Source organism: Dromaius novaehollandiae, chromosome 3, assembly GCF_036370855.1.
Source record: "Dromaius novaehollandiae isolate bDroNov1 chromosome 3, bDroNov1.hap1, whole genome shotgun sequence".
NCBI lineage: Eukaryota > Metazoa > Chordata > Aves > Casuariiformes > Dromaiidae > Dromaius > Dromaius novaehollandiae.
In genome coordinates, this window is record NC_088100.1 from 76,348,470 (window position 1) to 76,369,940 (window position 21,471).

Sequence of the window (21,471 nt, forward strand, 5' to 3'; positions counted from 1 at the left end):
TCATGACATCAGGAAGGCAGGAGAATCTGGAGCAGGCCGAGGAAGGGAACAGCTAGAATTGACACATTAATGAAAACAACACGAGTAGGGAAATGGAACCAGTAGGAGAAAGGAGGACACAGAACCAAACACACTAATTGGGAGACAGCATTGCACAGGGAAGCAATGGCAATGAAAAGCTTTTTAAATTACTACATGAATTGAACAAAACTAAAGTATTGAAGTCATATTTGTGAAAAGATCCTGCCAGGAAGAAGAGAAGACAGAGACTGTCATAAATGGATATAGATCTATGGAACATCCTGGGACATTAGCAGTTCCCTACTGCTGGCTGCAGATTTTCCTCAGTCAGCAAACCAAGGTTTGGCCAAGGTACTCCACTTTTAATTAGCTGGTGCACTGGAAGCATAGGAAGTTGTTAGTCAAAGCAGCTCCTTCCATAACATGGGAAAAAGAATCAGATAGCAACATTTTGGTTTGCTGGTTTTGAACGATACTATCAAAGGGATATTTTGCATAAGCAGTGAAGTTGAGTGTTGAAGATGAGAGCCACAGACTCGATCAAAGAAGTATAAAAATAGTAAAGGAAATTAACAATGAAGAAATTACTTACATTTTAACTTTGAAAAAAAGGCACAAAATAAAGGAAGAATGATTAGGGAAAGGAATATTGTCCCTGACAGAATATATAAAGCTAAATTGTTGTATTATATCAGAGATGAGCTAGGAAAAGATAAGGGTCGGACCAGCAGAATGTAGAACACAGAGCAGATAAAAGTATCAGCAGCTTTCAATAAGGACGCCTCCCTGTATTGATTAAAACGTGTAAGAAAGGGCTGTCATTTCATAAGGGCTATGTTACATACTAGATAATACCAGCATGAGGGTTTGACCAGAGGGACCATGGTAAATAATATGCTATAAATTTATCTTCCTTTGATGAGCTCAAAATTAAATTGTATATTATTTTAATCAAAGACCTTGAGCTTTGAGCAAGAAATGCTTTCATCTTAATCATCAGCCTCATTCACAAGTACATATATATTTAGTAACAATGCCTGTCACTCTTCTGAGAGTTCTAAGAATGGCAAACAAAATGGTACATGCTTTTTGCAGCAAAACGTTGAAAAGATATGAAGCATGTGACTTTATATAGGGACTATATGGACAGCTGCACTGCCACAGAGCTCCGACTTTGAATGCAATGATTCTACTTTCACAAAATAAAAACTAAATTTTTACCAAAAGGGAAATAATGTAAAGTCATCAACCCAGCATAATTAAATATTTTTATTTTGGAGAGGCCCTACTGTAAGTTCATTTTAGCAATAAGGTACTTCAATACAATTCTTATAACAAAGATAAGCAAAATGGAAATTAACCCTAACCAAAGCTACTTCTCACAAGCATCCTTCCACTTGAAAAATTCAGCATCTATAAAGCACTTTGACCAGCTGATAAAAATTGTCAGTGACAGAGAGTTGCAAGATAATAAACTTGATAATCTCAAAATAATCTAAACTCCCACACTTCACATTTTAAAGGGAATTTAGATATTTTAAGATATTTTATAATTCTACAGAGGTTTATTTGCTTTTTAATTGGATCTGCCCAGAACAGTAGTTTGATTTGTTTCCCCTTTATTATCCATCTGAATTTGCCGAACCAGGTATGTGTAAATATCAGATGCTTTTCCTGGATAGAAATGTATATGATGTGTATGTGGACTTTACGAATGAAAAGACTTGCACAATCAAAACTGCAAGTAAAATTTCCTGGTTGTATTCAGAGAGTGATAATGTCTTACAAAACAGATCAGATGGGCAGTTCTGCAAAGGGAAATAAGTGAAATTTATGTTTTGAGATCATAATACAAGCTAGGATTTAGATGAACTTCAGTTTTCCCTGTTCATCAACATCGTGCTTCAGGAACTAAGAGTGACAACCACAAGAAATAGTGGAAAACAGATGTACCTACAATTGATTTGCAGATCAAAGATACTGTGGTTACACACACACACACACACACACACACACACACACACACACACTTATACACATATATAAACTTAGAGGTGCTTAAAATTAAATACCAAACTTTTTTGAAAATATTGAATAATATATCAAGTGACAAGTATCAACTACTGGAAAAGAAATATCATTGTACAAGTTATGAATAAATTATTATTTATCTAATGGGATTACAATGGATGGAGATTATTCTAATATCTTTAGGAGCCAGTAATTAGATATCTAGGCAACTTACAAGCAGAAGACACACATCAGTTCAGATCCTTCTTTGTGGTGTGGACAACCGTGGCGTCCATTCATCATTAGCTATCTTCCTTTTATTATAGACACCCAGTTTTCTCTTAGTTTTACACTACTTGAGTTTAAATACTCAAAAAAAAAAAATTCTCAGCACTGATTCAAATCATATTCAATCCTTCCATCTGGAAATTCCATTCCCCCTCAAATCACTTTTTTCCCTGAACAAGACACATTAGCCAGCCAAACAGTAGTTACTACAATTACCCGCAGAGAGGCCCTTGGAAAATGAGTGAGCGTCATTTAAGAATCAGTTAGATTTCATATTGTGCAATTAACATAGCTTCGTTATATCCATTTTAAATCCCATTATTCAAAACCTGAAAACAAAGCTATAGAAAGGAATTGCAAGGCAACCTGAATTAGAAAAGAATTAGTTCCACCAAGTTTGTATCTACTCTCTAAAATTGTCCTATAGTTTCTTCCATATAAACCTTCTCTTTTTAAGTGTTTCAGCTTCAAATACTATGCAGGTTGTCCAGAGATCTTCATTTTAAAAACAATCTTATAGCATAAATATATTTATAAACCAATAAACATATCATAATGAAAAGCTGCAAAACCTAATACAGACCTTGAAAAATACTCTAATCAACATTTAGTAAAAGAAACTCACAGGCCACTGACAGGCCACAATCGAAGACAGAAGAAAGAAAAATAGTTGCAAACCTTATAACAATTTTTAGAAAGTGAAATCAATAACCAATCAATTTTAGAAATCTAAACCAGTAACAATTAGTTCAAAATATTGCTTGCATAAAATGTATCATAAGGAAAACAAAATAGATATCATCATATTTAATGCAGGTATGATGGGAAAATGGAGCACTGAATTTTAAATTGAAAGTATGACTTCCTGATAAAAATTTGCGACACTTTCCTATATGGGTCAGTGATAAATACTTAGGGAGGATAAAAACTGAAGGTTATAAATATTTTAGGGATGGTGCTATAAGCTTTTAAAAAAATATGACTGGTAGTATTAACTATGCATATCAGGTAATCAAAAAAGGGTACAAACATTTTTGGAAAAGTATTTGAGATATACCTTGTATAAATATTAATAGAAAGCTACAGCTTACTACAAGATGATCTGAAGTAACACTCCAGAAGCTATGAATGGGCTCACAAGCTCAGTACAAAGGTAGATATAACCAAAAAGCTAAAAAATTGCCCTACCACAGTCTCCATTTTTCTTAGTCCTAATATAGGGGGGCAACCAAAGTAACATTTTCTCAGTCTTAATATAGGACGACAACCAAAGTAACTTGTTTGTCAAGCCTTTCACATTATCATGACCATAAGAAGATATTTCTTAGCCTGACTGAACATACAAGAAACAGCATTATTTCATTATAAATAAAAGACTGAGAGAGTTCAACAAATTTATGACTTTTCATGATTTTGTGCATCATCCCTCTTTGGAAGCCACTCCAGCGTTTGCATCCTTCCAGCTTTAGTGTTTGTCCTGCAGGTTCAGGATCATAGCTACAGGTTTCAAGGATCGCCACCAGTGATACTGAGACACATATGTAAGTCACATTATCAGTTATACAGATGATTGAATTATATGTCTGTGCACACAACACGGCCTCTGGATCTTTAGAATTTCTGGAGATAAAGACAAGTACACAATACCAAAATGTTATAATAATATTTCTATTTGTAAATGATGTTCTATTTAAGGCAAGAGCTCTCCAAGTCAAATCTACTTTTTAATTATACTGTATTCAACCATACTGTATTTAAATAAAGAGAAATATGACAAGTAACTGCTCATCGGACTCTTGACTACACAGATAATTGCACATTCTTTCCTTTTTCTTAATGAGTACTACATCATTATTCTAGAAGAAAAATAAATGACTAGTGAAAACAGGACTGTCCAGTAAAATACTAAATAACTTGCCAGCACTTTTGATATATAAAATATTTCAGCACATTTCAAAATTTTACACAATAACAATGTACAACAGAAGTTGACTCTCTGATTGATTTATAGTATTCCTTTTCATTCTCAATGTCTGCATGTCATACTCTGAGTGTCCCACAGAACGAGAATTTTAAAGATGATTTAGTTCTCTTAGAAATAATAACCAAAAGGAAAATTGCTCAAGAAAGATGTACCTATAATTTACTTGACACAATATTTTTCACTATAGCAAGAAAGTGCCAAACCAATACCAATACTTCAAATTGAACTACTTTGTTTATAAAAGTCATTATTTAATGACATGAATAACTTACTATTTTGTTAGAAGTAATATTTTGAGGAAGACACTTTGTTGCTTCTACAGAAGGTACAGGATTTATATCATTTGATGTTCTCCCTCTTGAAGGTGTGTCCCAAAAAATGGAAATCATTGTGTAAAAATGGCACTTAACCAAGCTGTATTGCCACAGTGTAACGGTATGGTCATTGCATCACTTTCATAATCTCTCTCTTACATATCTGTATGTACAGCCCACTATTGTCTATGATTTAACAAACATGGAAATAACTTTCTCAATCACTGAAACAGTGATACAAGCTGGTCACATCCTTCCAACTTATGGTTGTCTCAGCATATCTGAAAATTTCCCCCAATGGGGTAATGACACCTCCAATCCAGTGAGCTCACTCGCTTTCTCAGGATATAGGAGTCTGCCTATGACAGCTTTGACCTTCAGCACAAAGCCATTCACACTGCACTTTGGGGAGACACTCTGGGGGGTCTCCAGCCAGAATACCCACTGACTTGATCATCTTCATAAACAACCAGAAAACTCATTTTATTGTCCCTAAGGAATACATGGCTCCTCTATCAGAAGAAATTAAACCAATATTTAAACACTTAAAATAACCAAAGATGATGTTTAAAGATTATAACTAGAATTCTGTCATTCTAACTCATAGATTACCCCTTTTTCCTGAAATGTGAAGTTATGATCAAGTAAGAATGCAATAATATGTGGGCCTGTAGGAGTAGGAGAAATTATCAATATATCATATGGTTAATTTGTCAATATATTCCCTGGCTCATCAATTGTCAGATATTTTTGATATCTAATGTACAATATATTTAGATGTGATATTAGTATTAACTGCTCATTGCATTTTAGAGACCAAAGTACATAGCAATTCTCTTCTCCAGAAGATTAATTTAAATCGAGTCCTGTTATCATTCTTCAACCTGTCAATTTAGGAAATCTTCTGCCCAACACTAACCTTCTGACCATATGAACTAATGAGAAGCTACTCTTGACGACAGTACATACAGAACAGTGCCTTACCAAATGGTCATAACCTGACTTGCTGATTAGTGTGACACTTTGAACCAGTGGCTGCCAGCTTAACTCCCAGTTGTTCCTGTAGTGCCACACCAGTCAATTAAGCCACTTGCTTTTGGGGAATGGTTTTGCTGAAATTAAACAGAAATGTTTAAAGGTGATTTTGCACACTCAACTTGGGATGTACTTCATAGCTCTTCATCTCTACAAAAGCTAGTTTTTTCTCTCCTTTCTCACATGAATGTAAGAAAGCACTTTTTCCTCTGCTTTTCCATACAATCCTTCTCACTGTTGCACAAATGCATGGTGGGGGCTCTCCTTCCTAGTGCTGATTCCCAAGTCATGCTGTAAGTTAGAGGACACTTCTGTAGCCTCTGAAGAGAAAAGATTTCATCTAGATGCCTCCCAACTACCTTCAGAAAGAGAGTCATTTTATCAGCAAAAAATCTAAACAAGTTCTGAAACATTTGTATTTTACTCAAGAGTTCCAGATGTCTAATCTTTGCTTTGATCTCTAGCTGATTTTCATGTGCGATTCAGTGCAGACTCATATTAATCTAGGAACCAATTAAGCTATTATCTATAATTCTTCTCTAGCCTTAACTCAGATTCTTGCTCTACTTGTACCTGAGCAGGAGGTAATCAACTGTAGTTCTGCCGTATTTAGAGCAAATATATCATAACTGACTAGAAGAATCCTTTAGTCTGGAGAACTGACTGACATGATAGATCAATAAGTGTCTTAGAAACAGACGTAACTCTCAGAGTTTCAGGAGTTTTGATCACATCAGTTGAGCTTTTCTTCTGCAGGAATAAGATGTATTCCTGATAACATCATCTTATCTGTTCTCACACACAAAAGTCTTCTAGGTTTGTAACAGAACAAAAGCCTGAATGGAAATTATTGAATGAAAAAATAGAAAGTCACTCACCCAAAGAAAGAAATTTCAGGACCTGAACTATGGGAGGCTACACAGGAATACGGACAGTAAAATGGAATATGTTGACAGATCAAGGAGAAACAGTGGAATAAATGCTATAGTTACAGATGGCACTATTTAATGAAGAGATTTTATGTATCCACAGTCGCTGGTTAAATAGAGAGTGGCAGATGAATAGTCACCTTTCTGCTGCTTACTCAAATGGTATTCTACTTCTTTCTGTCTGAGTGGCAGAAATAAAATTTATTTATTCACATCTATACTGCTAAATTAAATTTACCTGAAAAATCTCTAACTTAAGAGAGAGAAGGTGGAGGACAGGTAACATTTCTGTCTGACACAAAATTTCTTGCATCTTCTTGACAAAAGCTGCTGCTGCTGCAGCTACAACCTAATACCTGGAGGAGCACACAACAGAGCTCAGGGAGCCAGCCCCTGGCACCAACCAGTGCCAGGCTAGCAAGGAAACTTCCAAAGCCAAAGGGCTCCAGGGCAGTGCAAGAATTTAATCTAAATCAGACTCACTGGATCTCCCTTCACAATGTGAGAAAGAGATACCTGGGGGAGGGAGGCTAGGAAGGTTCCCAAGTGTGATGTTTTTGAGCTCACCTTCAAGATCCATCTGTCTGACTAGTTGTCCTGAATGCTCGCTCTCCTACCTGTCTTATGCATTTCCTCCTTTCCAGGCAGCATCTCCCTCTTCTCCATCATATTTTATCCTCCAAGCTTCCAACTGGGTACGCTGCTGCTTGACCCACCTCTCAAGCCCCCATCACCACAACCATGTTTCTCCCTTTTTCTCTCTCTCTGACTTTTGACAGGTAAATGTAAAGAGCCACAGAATTAACCGTGTCAGTTACCTTTTCACCAGTAGGGCATCATGGAAACTTGGAAAGAGTGCCCTGGTGCTCAGCAAATGTTTTGGCTCTGGAAGTCCCCTGGGACACTTTGCTGCAGGATGCAGCTGCCGTCTGATTGTTTAATCTTTGTGTTGCTGGGTGGGAGAGTAGTTAAAAATATATAAAAATATATAAAACTGTAAAATCTATGGACCAGATAGGCCTGCATTTTAAGTGGAAGTTCAGTTAGAGATATTCTACTCCAGAAATGCAGAAAGAATCAGTTAGAGATATTTTACTCCAGAAATGCAGAAAGAATTTTAGGTATGGAGACTGTCGAAACTGTTTGAAGCATTCAGCTGCAAATGCTAGTTATGGTAGCAGTCAGATATAACTGTGAAACCAGAACCTGATGTGTTCCTAAGGCAAGAGACCTGAGACTAAGTACTCAAGCAGATGCCAGCAGCACAGACAAGTTTATAGGATACAGTTTCAGACGTATCAGTGAATACAAAGATTAAAAAGACTAAATGCTAGTCCTGAATCTTAAGGTTGGCCATTAAATAAGAACTTCCAGACCCTGGATATGTTCCTGAAGGAACTGTGATTCTGAAATAGTGGTTGTACAGAAAGTGTTGCTATGACACATATAATCTAATTCAGAAATATTCCAGACTGTTTATCTTGCAGGCTATTGTAGCATGCCGTCTCATAACTGAAAGTCAAATCAGGGAACACAACATCTGTCTTGAATTTTTCCTGTCCATGTGATAATTTGATCCCAAATGCTGTAATCCCACAGAAGTCCAACATCCTCTGAGCATGAAAGATTGCGCAGTGCTAATAGATCCTGTAGAACACTGGTATTCCAGAATCTTGTGGCAAATACTTGGTAATTACCTAGGGCAATGCTTGTTTGCACAGCATGGATCTTCATTTTGTTTCAATTGGGTAATACTCTTGGTGGGTATAACGTAGGCAGTGTTCTCTCTTGAAGAATGCATATGACAGAATTAGGAAGGCTAAAGCATGAGGTTCGAGATTTCTCAAAGTACGAGAAAAAAAAAACTTACACTGAGGGATTTTTGGAGATTCATATAAAATCGATGTAGAATCTCAGTTTGGTTTCTTATGGTTCAATATTCTCTAAAACAAACAAACAAGCAAACAACCCAGAAGAACAAAACAACTGAAATCCTTGTTGCCAGTCTCCAACAAGAAGCCTGAACTGACATGACGACCACTACCTTGGCATCTCTAACAACAATCATCCAGCTAGAAGTCCAAATGTGAAACCTTGACCCTAAGAAAGTTAATGGCAAAAGTCTACAGACATTTTGGCAGAGCAATGAAAGAGCCTGCACTGACTTTTATGTTGTTTTTCTGTGAATAAGAAATAAATCTTTTCAATTAACTGTCCATTTTCCTATCACAAACATTACTTTGTCTAAAAAAATACAGAGAATCCATCATCTCTTGCCTAAGGCAACGATCTTTTTCTTTCAAAGAAGTTCAAATTTAGTCCCATTGAAGCTATTTGTCCATATAAAAGGAGAGCAGGATGTGTTTTGTATGGCTATGTTTTATCTCCTAGTATCAACTGAATTTATTAAACTATCTGTTGTATGTAATTACTTTTTGTTGATCAAGCCTTTCTAATAGGTCTGTTCTCTCCATATCCTTGCTGTGTGCACAGAACTCCCAAGGACATTAATGAAACTCGGGCATGTGATTTGAAGAAAGAATAAGTCTCATGTCATTTTGACCAGAAAGATGTTGTAAAAGAGACCATGTAAAGCAAGCACTAAGTCACACAGTAGAGGCAGAGAATGTTTGGTTAATCGACTTTAAACAAAGCATTCTTCTTATTTGCGCCTTATAATTAGAGTCTTTTTGTTAAAAAAGAATCACCCCACTTGTCTATTGTTCTGTTTTCATACATAGGAGGTGTTTCCTAAGTGCTATTCCCCCTCCCCCCCCAACGTAAGCCTACAATTCATGCCAACAATTATCTGGAAAACATAACATGCATAGCTTTGTTTAATCAACACAGAACATTTTAAATCTACAAATGCCACCTCCAGCTGGTGGCATAAAGAAATGAGTTATACATTTGCAGAAGAAAGCCCATCTATGCTTTCACCCATAAACAATCAAAATACATTCCAAGGACACAGCAGTGTTCCCTCCCTACCCCTTGACACAGGGGACCTAGCAAATGTTATCGGCTTCAATTAACATGAAAGGGCCTTTAAAAACAATAAAGTAATTAGACATGTTCATGAGAGATAATTATGTCATGTAAAGATGAGCATTCCCAGAAGTGCTTTTGGCTCTGTTAGAAAGGAACAGTTCTCTTCTCCAACGAATTTTACAGACTTGCAAGGTGTGGGAAAATGGCACCATTCTCATCAGAATTAAAAGCATACGATATGAATGAGGTCTCCAGCATGTCACTGACTGCAATAAATTATCAAGCATGAGTTCTGTTTTCTGAAATGGGCTCAATTTATCATTTTATTGAAAAGGTTCCATTATGCTAATGTCTTATAAAATCACTTTTTGCTGTTGCTGGAAGGTCAAGAGGGGATATCAATTTTTATACTTAGAACTAGGAAGCACTGCAGCAGTGAGCTGTCAAGGGTTAATAACCCTAACAGAAGAAACAATGTACGTAAACACCAACTTCCAAGGACTCTGTAATGGCAAATTTTTATAACCCTATTGGAAGCACAATAAGCAGAGTATTTTTCTAAGCTTAACTATTTTAAAGGAAGTTTTGACAGAATTAGCAATAGTTAATTAGTGGTGTGAAAACTCTCCCTCTGTCCTCCAATTAATTCATGAATTCACTCTGAAGACTGTTCAGGAAGCACTGTTTCAAAGCTCAGATTAAAGAATGCTGTTATCTGTGGCATCAATATATCCAGAAAGCATACCTGAAGGACAATCAGAGTCGACTACCTGCAAAAAGGAATACTCCTTCTCTAAATATAACATTACATGATATGAATGCCTTCTTTCTTCTGAAGTATCAGCTACAAAACAGGTAAGCATTAAAATAGGAAGAGTATGGGATTTAGATAGACAATTGGTTTGATCTTGCATAATTGCTCTTTTGTCACTATGGCTCAGATGTGACTTGTATCCAGAAAACCCCCTATCCACTGTGCATCAAAAACTAGAGCATTGTTCCAGAAACATTATCATATTATGAATACCTTTTAACTAGAAGTGTTGTCTCATGGAATGTCTTCCCTTACCTCAAAACATATGTATAAACCATCCTTCAAGAAACTAGAGCAACTAATGAAGAGGGAGAATTTACCATACACTGATCTGGCTCTAACATATTTTAGCAGCTGAAAATGAGTAAGTGGAGCTAGAGCATTGTGACCATTATCATCTCAATGGATCACCAATAAACACCCTTCTGGATCTTACAGCTTCAAATATGGATGACAGTTTGAGAATTTCTGCAATAGAACATTTACGAATCATGCTGGAAACTCATTTAAAACTTTAAAGAAATTCTCATTTCATACACAGGAGCTAGTTGGCAGGATTGATTTAAAATTAAATGTAATTTCACTGCACCATATAAAAATCTTATGTTCATACTCTTCTTTCAGTATACTCTTCTTTCAGTATACACCTGAGCTTTCAGATCTCAAATGCACCTATTTAAAATAAGTTACATTTGAAAAGCATATTTTAGAAAATTCCTTCTTTATTTCTTGCCAAATTAGGGTCATGAACCAGTGCTTCCTTGACAATGGCTGATGATGGAATCTATTCAAACAAATAACAGTTCTTCATTTTTGTGTGATGAAAATGCTTGAAGATGCAGTTAGGCACTAATCAGAAATACAGTTATTGCACTGTTTATGACTAATGTGGACAGCATGTCTATACTGAAGGAAGGGATAAGGTAGCAAAGAACAGGAATAGAGTCATAGCTATCTGTTTTCCCCATCACTCATGAAAAGATTAAGAAGGAGAAATACTGTGGTCAAAGCAGAGGCCTGTGACACCTACAAATTATAAGTTCATTAATCAGGATCCGGTTAATTAGTTTGCCTTGAAACCAAATATAAACATAATAAAATAGTGTAGCCAACAATAAAATCTAAGTATTTTGTATCACTGTGATGGCATAGTCAAGCAGAATGTATACACATTTTACCTAAGTATGTGAACAATCTGACCATGAAAGGGACAAACAAAAAAGTACGTAGTTGCACATAGGAGGCATCAAAGTGACAAAAGGTTTCAAAACAAAGAACAAAATAAGCATAAGGACTGCAAATGGGCAGAACATCGTGTGGGTACAGAATACCCAGGAAAGTTACCTGGCAAAACCAAAAACAAGATAAGCAGTAAGGGGGGTAGATGAAATCCCCCCTTTGAGAAGGGGGCAAGCAGCATAAAGACATCAAGCACGAAAAGGAAAGGAAAAGAAAGGAGAAAAGTTTGTTTCAGTTCTGATTTCTTTTGCCAAAGAGCTCACAGGCTTGATCATCTCATCCTCTGCAACTACAAGCACCATAACCACCAGCGCAACCAACACGGCATCAGCTCTGTGGTACTGTATATTCCTACCTGATTTAGGATGTAAGTGTTAAGGTCTAACAGTTTTGTGTATTGAATGCATAGTGATAATGATTAACAATATGCAGGAACTAACCATTAGCATAACGTAAGTTGCTAATGAATGAATTCTATAGAGTTTTGTTTTAAAGTCGAAAACTGGCATGATTTATTAGTCTTCTAAATGGCCCCATCACAGTGTTCTCTATTCAGTTGCAACAGAATTGTACATACAATACATTCACACAGTGTGTAACCAAGACAGATGCAGCCATGCTTCCCTGAAATATTTGCCAGAATCAGGACTGGCATATCATTGCTGAGTTGATACTTCATGCCACTGTTCTAAAATAAACAAATCAGTTCCTTCCTTTTTCTGGATGTAGATTGATCCTCAGATGATTGATTCTGAATTTCATATTTAAAACTTCATAAAATAATGCATTTTAGAAGCTCTGAATCAAATGTACACTCAATCAAAACGTGGTGCATAATGCATTTTCATTCACATTAAAAGTGGTTATAGGATCTAATCCTAATGCAAAAGCAAACTGTCAGTGCACCAAATCAGAAAATACTACAGTTACAATTCAGTGTGTCTGCTGAAACGATGCATTGGTTGCATACTAAGGAATTTATTACTTTTTGTTTTACAGCACAATGAATCTTTTTCAAATGAATGTCTGTCAAAAGAACTTTACTGTAAGAATCCTGTAACCACCACTAAATGGTGTATTACCATTTGAAGAAATTTAAGAGTGAAAAATCAGTGGAAGTACTCTGGTCATTTGGTTTTAGAATAAGTTTTGATAACTCTTTAGAAAAAAAGGACCTAATTATTTAACACAAATTAAACAGAATACTGATTTCCCCTCCTCAAACTATTGATTTACACTGGTGTGGACAACCAGTAGGTTTAATTCATTAATTTATTTTATAATTAATTCATTAATGATTTCTACAAACATGCCAAAGAAAGTACCTTCATACTGACTAATTTCCCATTTAAAAATGCAATTAAATGATACAGAGAAATCTTAAGATTTTTTCTTTTTTTCTTTTTTAAGGCAATAGTAAATTCTTAGGTATTCAGTTTTCTGACACAGCAGACCAAAATTAGGTCATGAAAAATATAAGTTCATTGTTGTACTTGGCTTAGCTTTGTCTGGTTCAGTTACTGAACACTTATAAAGCTTCATGTCTCAGAGTATCAATACAGATGTTCTTGCAGCGCTGGAGGCCATTGTGGATGGATCAGTGCTCACATTTTGATGGCATTCTCAGGAAGATGATAAGAAAGAGCAGCAGTTGTATTTTTCAGTCTAGGAGTATTCAGCCTAATGACATATTAAAAGGTGGAGGTGGAGATATACATCACACTGCTACCTGACCTGGAACTAAATTAACAGTATAAGTTTTAGAAACCTGAAATGTAGTTTTAAAATACATCAGGAACTTAGACTACTCATTCACTTCACACAAAACTGACACAAAAACAATTTCTTATCCTCCTGGGTTTTTAAATAAGAAGAATCTTAATAAAATGTAATATTACTTATCAAGCACAGAAATTTTAACACATAATCAGCAGAATACTATTCAAAAAGTATTCCTAAACTGTCAGCAATATCCCCAGTTAAATTTGTAATCAGAGCTTTCATCATTTCATCAGAATGATGCACAGTCCTGACTATCCAACCCCCAAATTCTGGATTTTCCTTCTGAAAGTTGTCCGCCTGGGTCTTTCACACATCAGACTCTCACACAGAGCTGGAACAGGATCATCATTTTAAGTACTGAAAACACTGAGGTTTTGCTAATGATTGATAGTTTTACCTGACCTAACTCATATTTGTGTTATTTGTCAGGACATAAGGTTTTAACACAAATTAAGTTTTGGTAAAACATTTCCTAACCAGGTGGAAAAGAATCAATCCTTCTTTTTTTTTGCTAGAATTTACAGCTTTGCACACCTAAGTCACCAGTGCCTTATTTAGTCTTCTGTGAAAAGGGGAACATGGAGAAATAAGGTGACAGAGAAGACTTGCATGCAAGCATATTTTAAGGCCAGCTAAAGAACATTGGTATATTCCAGGGAACTAAACAGATCAGCACTGCTTAAAAGCTGTAAACAAAATGACCTAAGTGATGATGCCCACACTTGATCAATTCTAGACAATATAATGGAACAGCTGATAATGGTAATGAATAATCAGAAATTAAATAGGTAACAACATTAATATGAGTTTTCAGAAAAAAATCTTGTCAAAATAATTGTGGGCTTTTTTTGCGAGATTACAAATTTGCTTGACAAAGGTAGTTGATAAATAGATTTAGAGAGGGAACCACTGTGATTGTGTAGTCTGACCCCCTGCCTAACAGTTCACAGTACTTCCACTTTCAAGTCCAACCTTTGTTGTTGCACATAAGTTTTGGAATAATCTCCTGTATTTATTTTTAAATGGCCAAATATGGAGAATTCATTATGAACCAGGATGACTTGCATCAGTGGTTGATTTCCCGGCAAGTTAAAATGTGTGTGTGATGTCTACATTTGCCTGCTTTCGGCTTCTATACAATTACAGCTTTATGCCCAAACCAGCCTATAAGATCTGATCCCCCTGTTATCAGATTTCCACTCCCATGAATGTCACAAGATTATATACCATGTATGATCCCATCATGACCTGCATTTTGGATTATTCTTGTGACTTTTCCCATGAACCTTCTAACAAGTGTTCAGCAGCTTTCTTGAAGTTTAGACATCGTACTGCACATTATATTCCAGTTACAGTTATGCAAGTGTCAAAAGCAGAGGTAAAACATACTCCCCACCCCACTCAGTGTTTCCTACATCCAAAGATCACACTAGCTCTCTTGGACCCAGCATCATGTTGCAAGCTCATATTCAGCTCATGTGCCATAAGAACCCTCAAGTTTGCCAGATTGGCTGTTTCCCAGGTCAAAGTCCCTCCACTCCGTACTTTTATTTACTGATACACAATCATGCTGTGACATGCTTTGTTTGCTTACATCCTGTTTATCAAAGCGCTTTGTCTCAGATATTGGACAGAGGTGTGAGGTAGGATGAAAGTCCTGTGCTGAGGTTATCTCACATGTTCATTAGTAAACACGCACAGTGCTTTTTAGCAGGCAGAAAAAACTTTGTTATTACCTTTGCCTGCAAAGAGAGGAAGTGTGGAGGTCCCTGATGCAGAGATTTAGACCTATTTTTCATAATTATTTCAGCCAATCAATTACTGTCAAAATTCTCAATTTGTCATGGAGAAACCCATATGCTGTATATTAAAAACACTATGCAGGTAAGACGGTTCTCCAGACCAGTCAAGAGTTGCTCTGATTTGCCCCACCACTAAGGTGGGGGTGAGCTGGGAAGAGGATGTCCTGTTGTGCTCCTTTGCAAGGAGCTACTACGGACCCTTAGCAGGGACAGGATGCCAGGCTCTACAGGCATTTGTCTGATCAAGTACAGCAGTCTATGCTACATAACTGCCTCTCGCTGATCTGTTTTTCATTACTTATGACTTTCCCTTTGTTTGTGCCATCCGCAAACTTTTTCAGTCTTTTTTTTTTTGAGGCCATTGATAATAATATCATATAAAAGGATGCAAAGAAAGAACCACATGACACAATAAGTCATAAACCTACTTGATGATAGCTTGTTTATAATTTACATTTTTATACCTGCAACTTAACTAATTTTAATCAATATAATACATCCATATTTATTTTGCACAATTTTGGTAAGGAGTGAAGTTTATAATAGACAAACTCCACATACTGACCTAAGCTAGCTGGATTTTAACAATCTGTGAATGTACATTGCATACTATACTCACTCACTATACATTTGAAAGCCTTTGGGAGGTGCATGTAAGTGTGTGGGAAGGTTAAGCTAAAGCAGACGTGAAGATGGTGATGTGAATTTCTATGCTGACAGTTGAATTGGTTAGACTGAAGTGCACTGAACTATGCTGAACTATGTAGAGTATTATATGCTGCATATTCTTATTTATGTCAGTAGAGCACAGGTTTTATCACATGCTCATTTTTAGACAAAAATAATAACTAATTTGTCATATGTCACACACAAAGAATTTTTAAAAAGCGTTTAAAATGTGCCCACCTTGCAGGACACAACACATTCTTATTGGGTGCCTAAAAGGGATACTCATCCAGTACTGCACACCCACACCGACCCTTCGCCGAATGCTGCCACACTCTGCTCTCGCACGGAGCACGAAGTGCCCAGCTTCTGTGAAACATTCACATAATAGCAATATGATATAATGAGTTTTTTCTCACCTGGATTGTCTGGTAAAATTCTACTGCTTGACTACCAGGTATTCAAGGCAAATACTTTGAAAATACTACTTCTGCAGTACAAGAGTTACCCACAAATCTTTTTCCTCCGAATCCAAAGATGGGCAAAATAAAAGGAACGCAGGGCAGGGATATAGCATCAGCATCCTATGGCAACATACAGAAGTACATTAGGCTTCTGAGAGACATGAGGCCTCCTAGAGGTTACTGCTACTATTATGGAACAGCTGAGAAGCATGTTAGACTAAACAATAATCAATTAAATCAATCCTTTGCCTCTAAATTGTAGATTCTAATCTGTCCTCTATTCATTGTGTGTGATGTGCCACACGTAGAAAGACAATGGTTGGTTTTACTGCATAGGTTTCTAATTTAGGCTGATCACCACCACAACCATCCACCTTCTAAGCAAGTAGCTTGATAAGCATAATTTAACGTGGCAGCACTGGCATATGCAGCCCTCAGCCACTCATTCCCGCTACTATTATTTCTCTCAGTTGTGCCAAAGCAAGTGCCTGCCTGCTACACAGTGAAGTTGACTGGAAAACTGATCTGGATTTAACTTTTCTTTTTGCTGGATTATTTTTAACACAGACTAGTCCTTAACTCAGTGAATTATGTGACCACAAAGAAAAACAAACAAACAAGACTCCCCCAAACTCTAACAACAAAGAAAAACAAATTCCTGCACAGGATCAACGAAAGTGGCAGAGCTGAACAGAAGCAAGGACAATATTCATAGTGAGCATCATAACAAGCTGAGAAGATAACAGGCCGTTAAAAAGTACTTGTTACTAACAACCTTCCAGGCAGAGCTGTCAGTCACTAAAGGAGGCTCTACATTTTTTTCTCTGTGATAAGAAATCTGTTTAGTTTAATCACAGATAGAACTAGTCCACATACATTCTCAACACATTTTCCTCAACTGCTGTTTGGCTGTGAAAACATTTGCTACAACACAAGATACCAATCAGTCTGTACTTGGCTTCACAGAGTCTGCAGTATGTGGAAAAATAAACTACATGAAAATTCATTAATGCCCTACGAATGTATAAACTATTCTGTAAAGTCAAGCATAGCTATTAAGTCCAAGTAGATATTGTACACAGTAGGGAAAAAATGAATAAGAAGGAGCATTAAGAAGCTCACAGCATTAGCTTGCTTTTCACAGTAAGCCCCACCTCAAACCATGTCCCCAGCTTACCACATGTAAATCGGCATGCGTCCCTCTTACCTCATTATTCATTCGGAATGGGAGATGTGCATCACTAGACAGGCACTAATTTGTTCCTAAACTGCACTCATTCATCATTAGCTGGCAGTGAGAGGTTGATCAAGTCTCTTGTGGAACAATTCTGTGACCCTCCCATGAATGGTATATTTTCTGCATGACTTACTTAAGAAATTCTCTAAAAGTTATTTTAACAGTTTTAGTAATCATTATGTTAAGCAAGATGATTTTTGTGGTCAGGTGAGTCACAGAGATATCTCTCTGTGATATTCACGTATTATCTTCTGTATTCTGAACATAAGTTTGGCATTATCTTTTTATCTATTTGTGTGCCAGTCTTTTTAAAATGACATCTTTGATGGACTACTAACTCAAATCACCACTCAGGATCTGGTGTTCCACACAGTGATGTCTCTTCATTTGAGACGCGCATGGTTTTCAATAAGGTTTAATTAGAATGTGTGTGTGTGTGTGTGTGAGAGAGAGAGGGTTACCCTGAGATGATTCATGCAATAACTAAGCTAGTCTTATATCTCTTTTTGACTTGGATATATCTCTCCAGAACCATTTCAAATATTACAGCACAACTGGTTTGCCAGTAACTTAACTTGTGCCTCAACTCGCTGTTCACAATGAAAAAAGACATTCTCAGTAATAATTTGGTGGACCAAGAACTACTAAAACCCACAGTATGAATCATCGCATTTTGTGCCAATTATGCTTTTATAAATAAGAAGCCCATTGTATAGAAATACTTTTTTACACAAGGTATGGATATAAAAACATTATGACAGACTGGGAATTAAATACATTTCCAATGCATAAGCTGCCCAACATTCCAGTTAAGGAACAGAAATTTTACAGAGACTATTTTTGTCTACTTATAGGCCTCTGAGTTTTTTGCCAGCTTATAACCATTTGTAAAAATATTAGCATAATAGAAGTTAGAGACAGAAACAATACAAGAAATCACTCAGTTTATCCACTAAGCACAGTTATTTTTGTAGAAGACATATTAGATGCTCATCACCTCTTAATATAGTTGTATTTTTTGTTTAATAACTAAAATAAACTTTTTTTTTCCTATCATGTAGAACTGTTCACCCTAGAAAGAGCCAAATGTTCAGGTCCACATACTGAACTGTACCAAATCATAGATTTACCTGATTTGTCACAGGGAAGAGAAATGCTTTTGTTTGCAGTATCCAGAATAACAGCTAACCCTTCAGAGAGTGATGGGAGGATGCTGGTACTGAGATCCACACGAGTTAGACTTTCAGGTTCTCTTTCCAAGCCTTTTAGAGTACCTCCAGCACAGTTATCTTCTGCCTCATCCTTTTTCTGACTACTCTTCTGCGGATTCTGAACAATATGAACAATACTCTGCTGCACCAGGTCACAATTCTGAAACACAATACCAAAATCCCAATAAGTAATTAATTGTGACATAAGGGACAAAATCTCTCTATCTCCAATTTGTTATTTGTTAAATGGTCTCCAAGCCGTTTGATGCAGAATTTCACTGTGCAGTAATGAAGTTTAAAGGAAAGTGACAAGTGTAAATTGCTGGAATGAGGATTACTTGCATTGGCAAAAGGGTCACAACACTTACAAATTCTAAACATTTAACAAGGAAGTGGTGGATCAGAGCCAAGAACTCTAAATAAGTCTGGTTTATCAGCAAAAAAGAAAAAGTCCAGAGAGAGGACTACTACTAAGTCAAGTGCTAAAAATACTGGACACATAAACACATAGGTACAGATAATGCTGATATGCACTCTTCATATCCCAATTTAGGGTCACATTTGGCAGCCACAAAGGTTCATGACCAAGTTTCCCCAAAGTATTTTTGTAAACAGAAACAGGAAAGATGATGCTTCTGATGAACACCAATACTTATTTCTTTATCTGTAAGGTAGTTTTCAACCTAAATCTGGCATTAGCTGTAAACTCAGTATGACTTTTCCATTTTTCCCACAGATCACATTCAGTTGTTTTCTTGAGAATTAAAGGGAACTTGTGGAAGACATCATGATTGTTATAGTCTTTTCTGGCAAAACAAAAGAATTGCTGCCCGTTAGCCCAAGAGATATCACTTGCATATAGTAACCTCTTTCTCAGTTATCATCGGAGGTGATTCTTATTCAGTCAGTCTTTCCAGGTCTTAGAAAAAAGCAGGCTGAATAAGGACTTTATGAAAGGTCTGCCTGTGCTAAATCAGGATAGAAGGCAAATATTTTTTGCCATTTTCCAAACATAGAATGGGAAAGCAAAGCATCATCTTAGAACTAGAAATTATGGGGCTTTCAGAAGACCTGGACTTCATCTCCCTTATTCTTGGGTTCATAAGATTCCCAAACATTTCATCTTTGCTTAGTATAAGCTTTTATCAATTTTTCTCATCTGGATGAAAAAACAGTCTCTGTTTTGAGATGTTTGTGCTTATCCTTAACGAAGGGTTTTCCAGAAAGGCTTGTATAAGGCTTTCATAGCATATTTTGAAAATGATTCTTTTTTGTGGGATACTTCTTGGAGATCCACATCTCATTCTCCACTGTGATGAATCAATCACATATCAAGCTACACAGAAAGAAGTTTGAATTTCACAGGAAAAAGTTTGATTACTTTAAAAATAATTTTCTAACTCTTCTCAGTGTCATTAGGTTGGTGATGAAACATCAAGACAGATTGCTGTTTCCATTTTGGAAGAACAGAAAGAGAATTCAGAAGCATTTGTCCCAGTATCTTAATATTTTTAGTTTGTATTTGCAATTATTACACGCACTTTTGATTGAAAAAGATTCTTTTACAGACATTTAAGTGTTGTTTATACCCTTGTCATTATCCTACTTGATTGCCTCCTCTCTCTTCTACCACATTCTCTTCCTGAGGCTGGTAATTTCTATTTAGTGATTTTACTTCAGACATGCAAGAGCATTATTTCTCAGCACTCCCACCCCTGCCCATTCTTTTTTATGTAAGGAAATTCTAAAATATAAAAATCTGTTTTTATTTTTTGATTTGAATTTTTAATAACACACTCTTTCTCTAGTGAAGTAGTAGCTCAGTTGGTAGAGATTTGCCAGGTCAGGACTTTGCAGACTTACTATTCAAACAATGCAGTTATTAGATTGGAACTTCAAAACATTGTGTTAACATTAAAGGCATACTTTCTGTACAACTTGTTGCCCATTACATTTTAACAAGATCCATTTAAATAGCTTAATAATTTAATTCATTAACACGAATTTAAATAGCTTAATAATTTAATTCATTAACACGAAACCCAAACCTGAGTTATCACTCTAAACTCCTCCAAATAAGTATACTGCAAAACATTAGAGTAGATAATTTAATAACCTAAATTAATAACAAAATTAGTAATATAAGAGAATGAATAGGAGCTCAGAGATGATTTGCTCAGTTTTCGCTAAAATCACAAAGGGAAATGGGCATGTATGTAAAAACTTGCAACCTTGAAACCCCCTACTCAACTGTCAATCAGTCAAAACATGTTTCAGTGAGCATCTCTTCTGGTAGTTCTGCTTGCTTTAACGTGCCCCTATCCTGCCTCCTTCTATTTCTTCTCACCACTCGCTGTCCTTCTCAGTTTTGTTTTGTTTTGTTTTTTAAGTTGGGATCAGTTCACTGCTTGATGACACAAGCACCACTACAGTCAGAACTGAGGGGCCAGTGCAGAAGTGAGACCGAGAGGGACAGTGGTGAGAGCTGTGGAAACCCTTACTGGGGCCAAAGGAAATGCCCTGCCCATATCACAGCATCTTTCAGTCACTCTTGCTTGGCCTTGACTGCTTCGACATGCACGTCTGGTGCATGGTTTAAATCAATTGATCTTTAAAAGGTACAGGGTCCTGTCCATTTCTCTTTGTGGCTAGTAGGTATGTGGTTAGTTTACAAATAAAGTAAG

The 21,471-nt window shown here is 36.4% G+C and overlaps 1 protein-coding gene across 2 annotated transcripts in view; it reads right to left on the reverse strand.

Annotated features, from left to right (window-relative positions):
- The window catches only part of PRKN (parkin RBR E3 ubiquitin protein ligase), an 812,113-nt gene that overhangs the window by 515,099 nt on the left and 275,543 nt on the right, over window positions 1-21,471 (reverse strand). For both annotated transcript variants that reach the window (XM_064509220.1, XM_064509219.1), the window contains exon 3: window positions 18,707-18,947. In XM_064509220.1, the coding sequence (XP_064365290.1) occupies window positions 18,707-18,947 (241 nt within the window). The remainder of the gene's footprint in view (window positions 1-18,706; window positions 18,948-21,471) is intronic.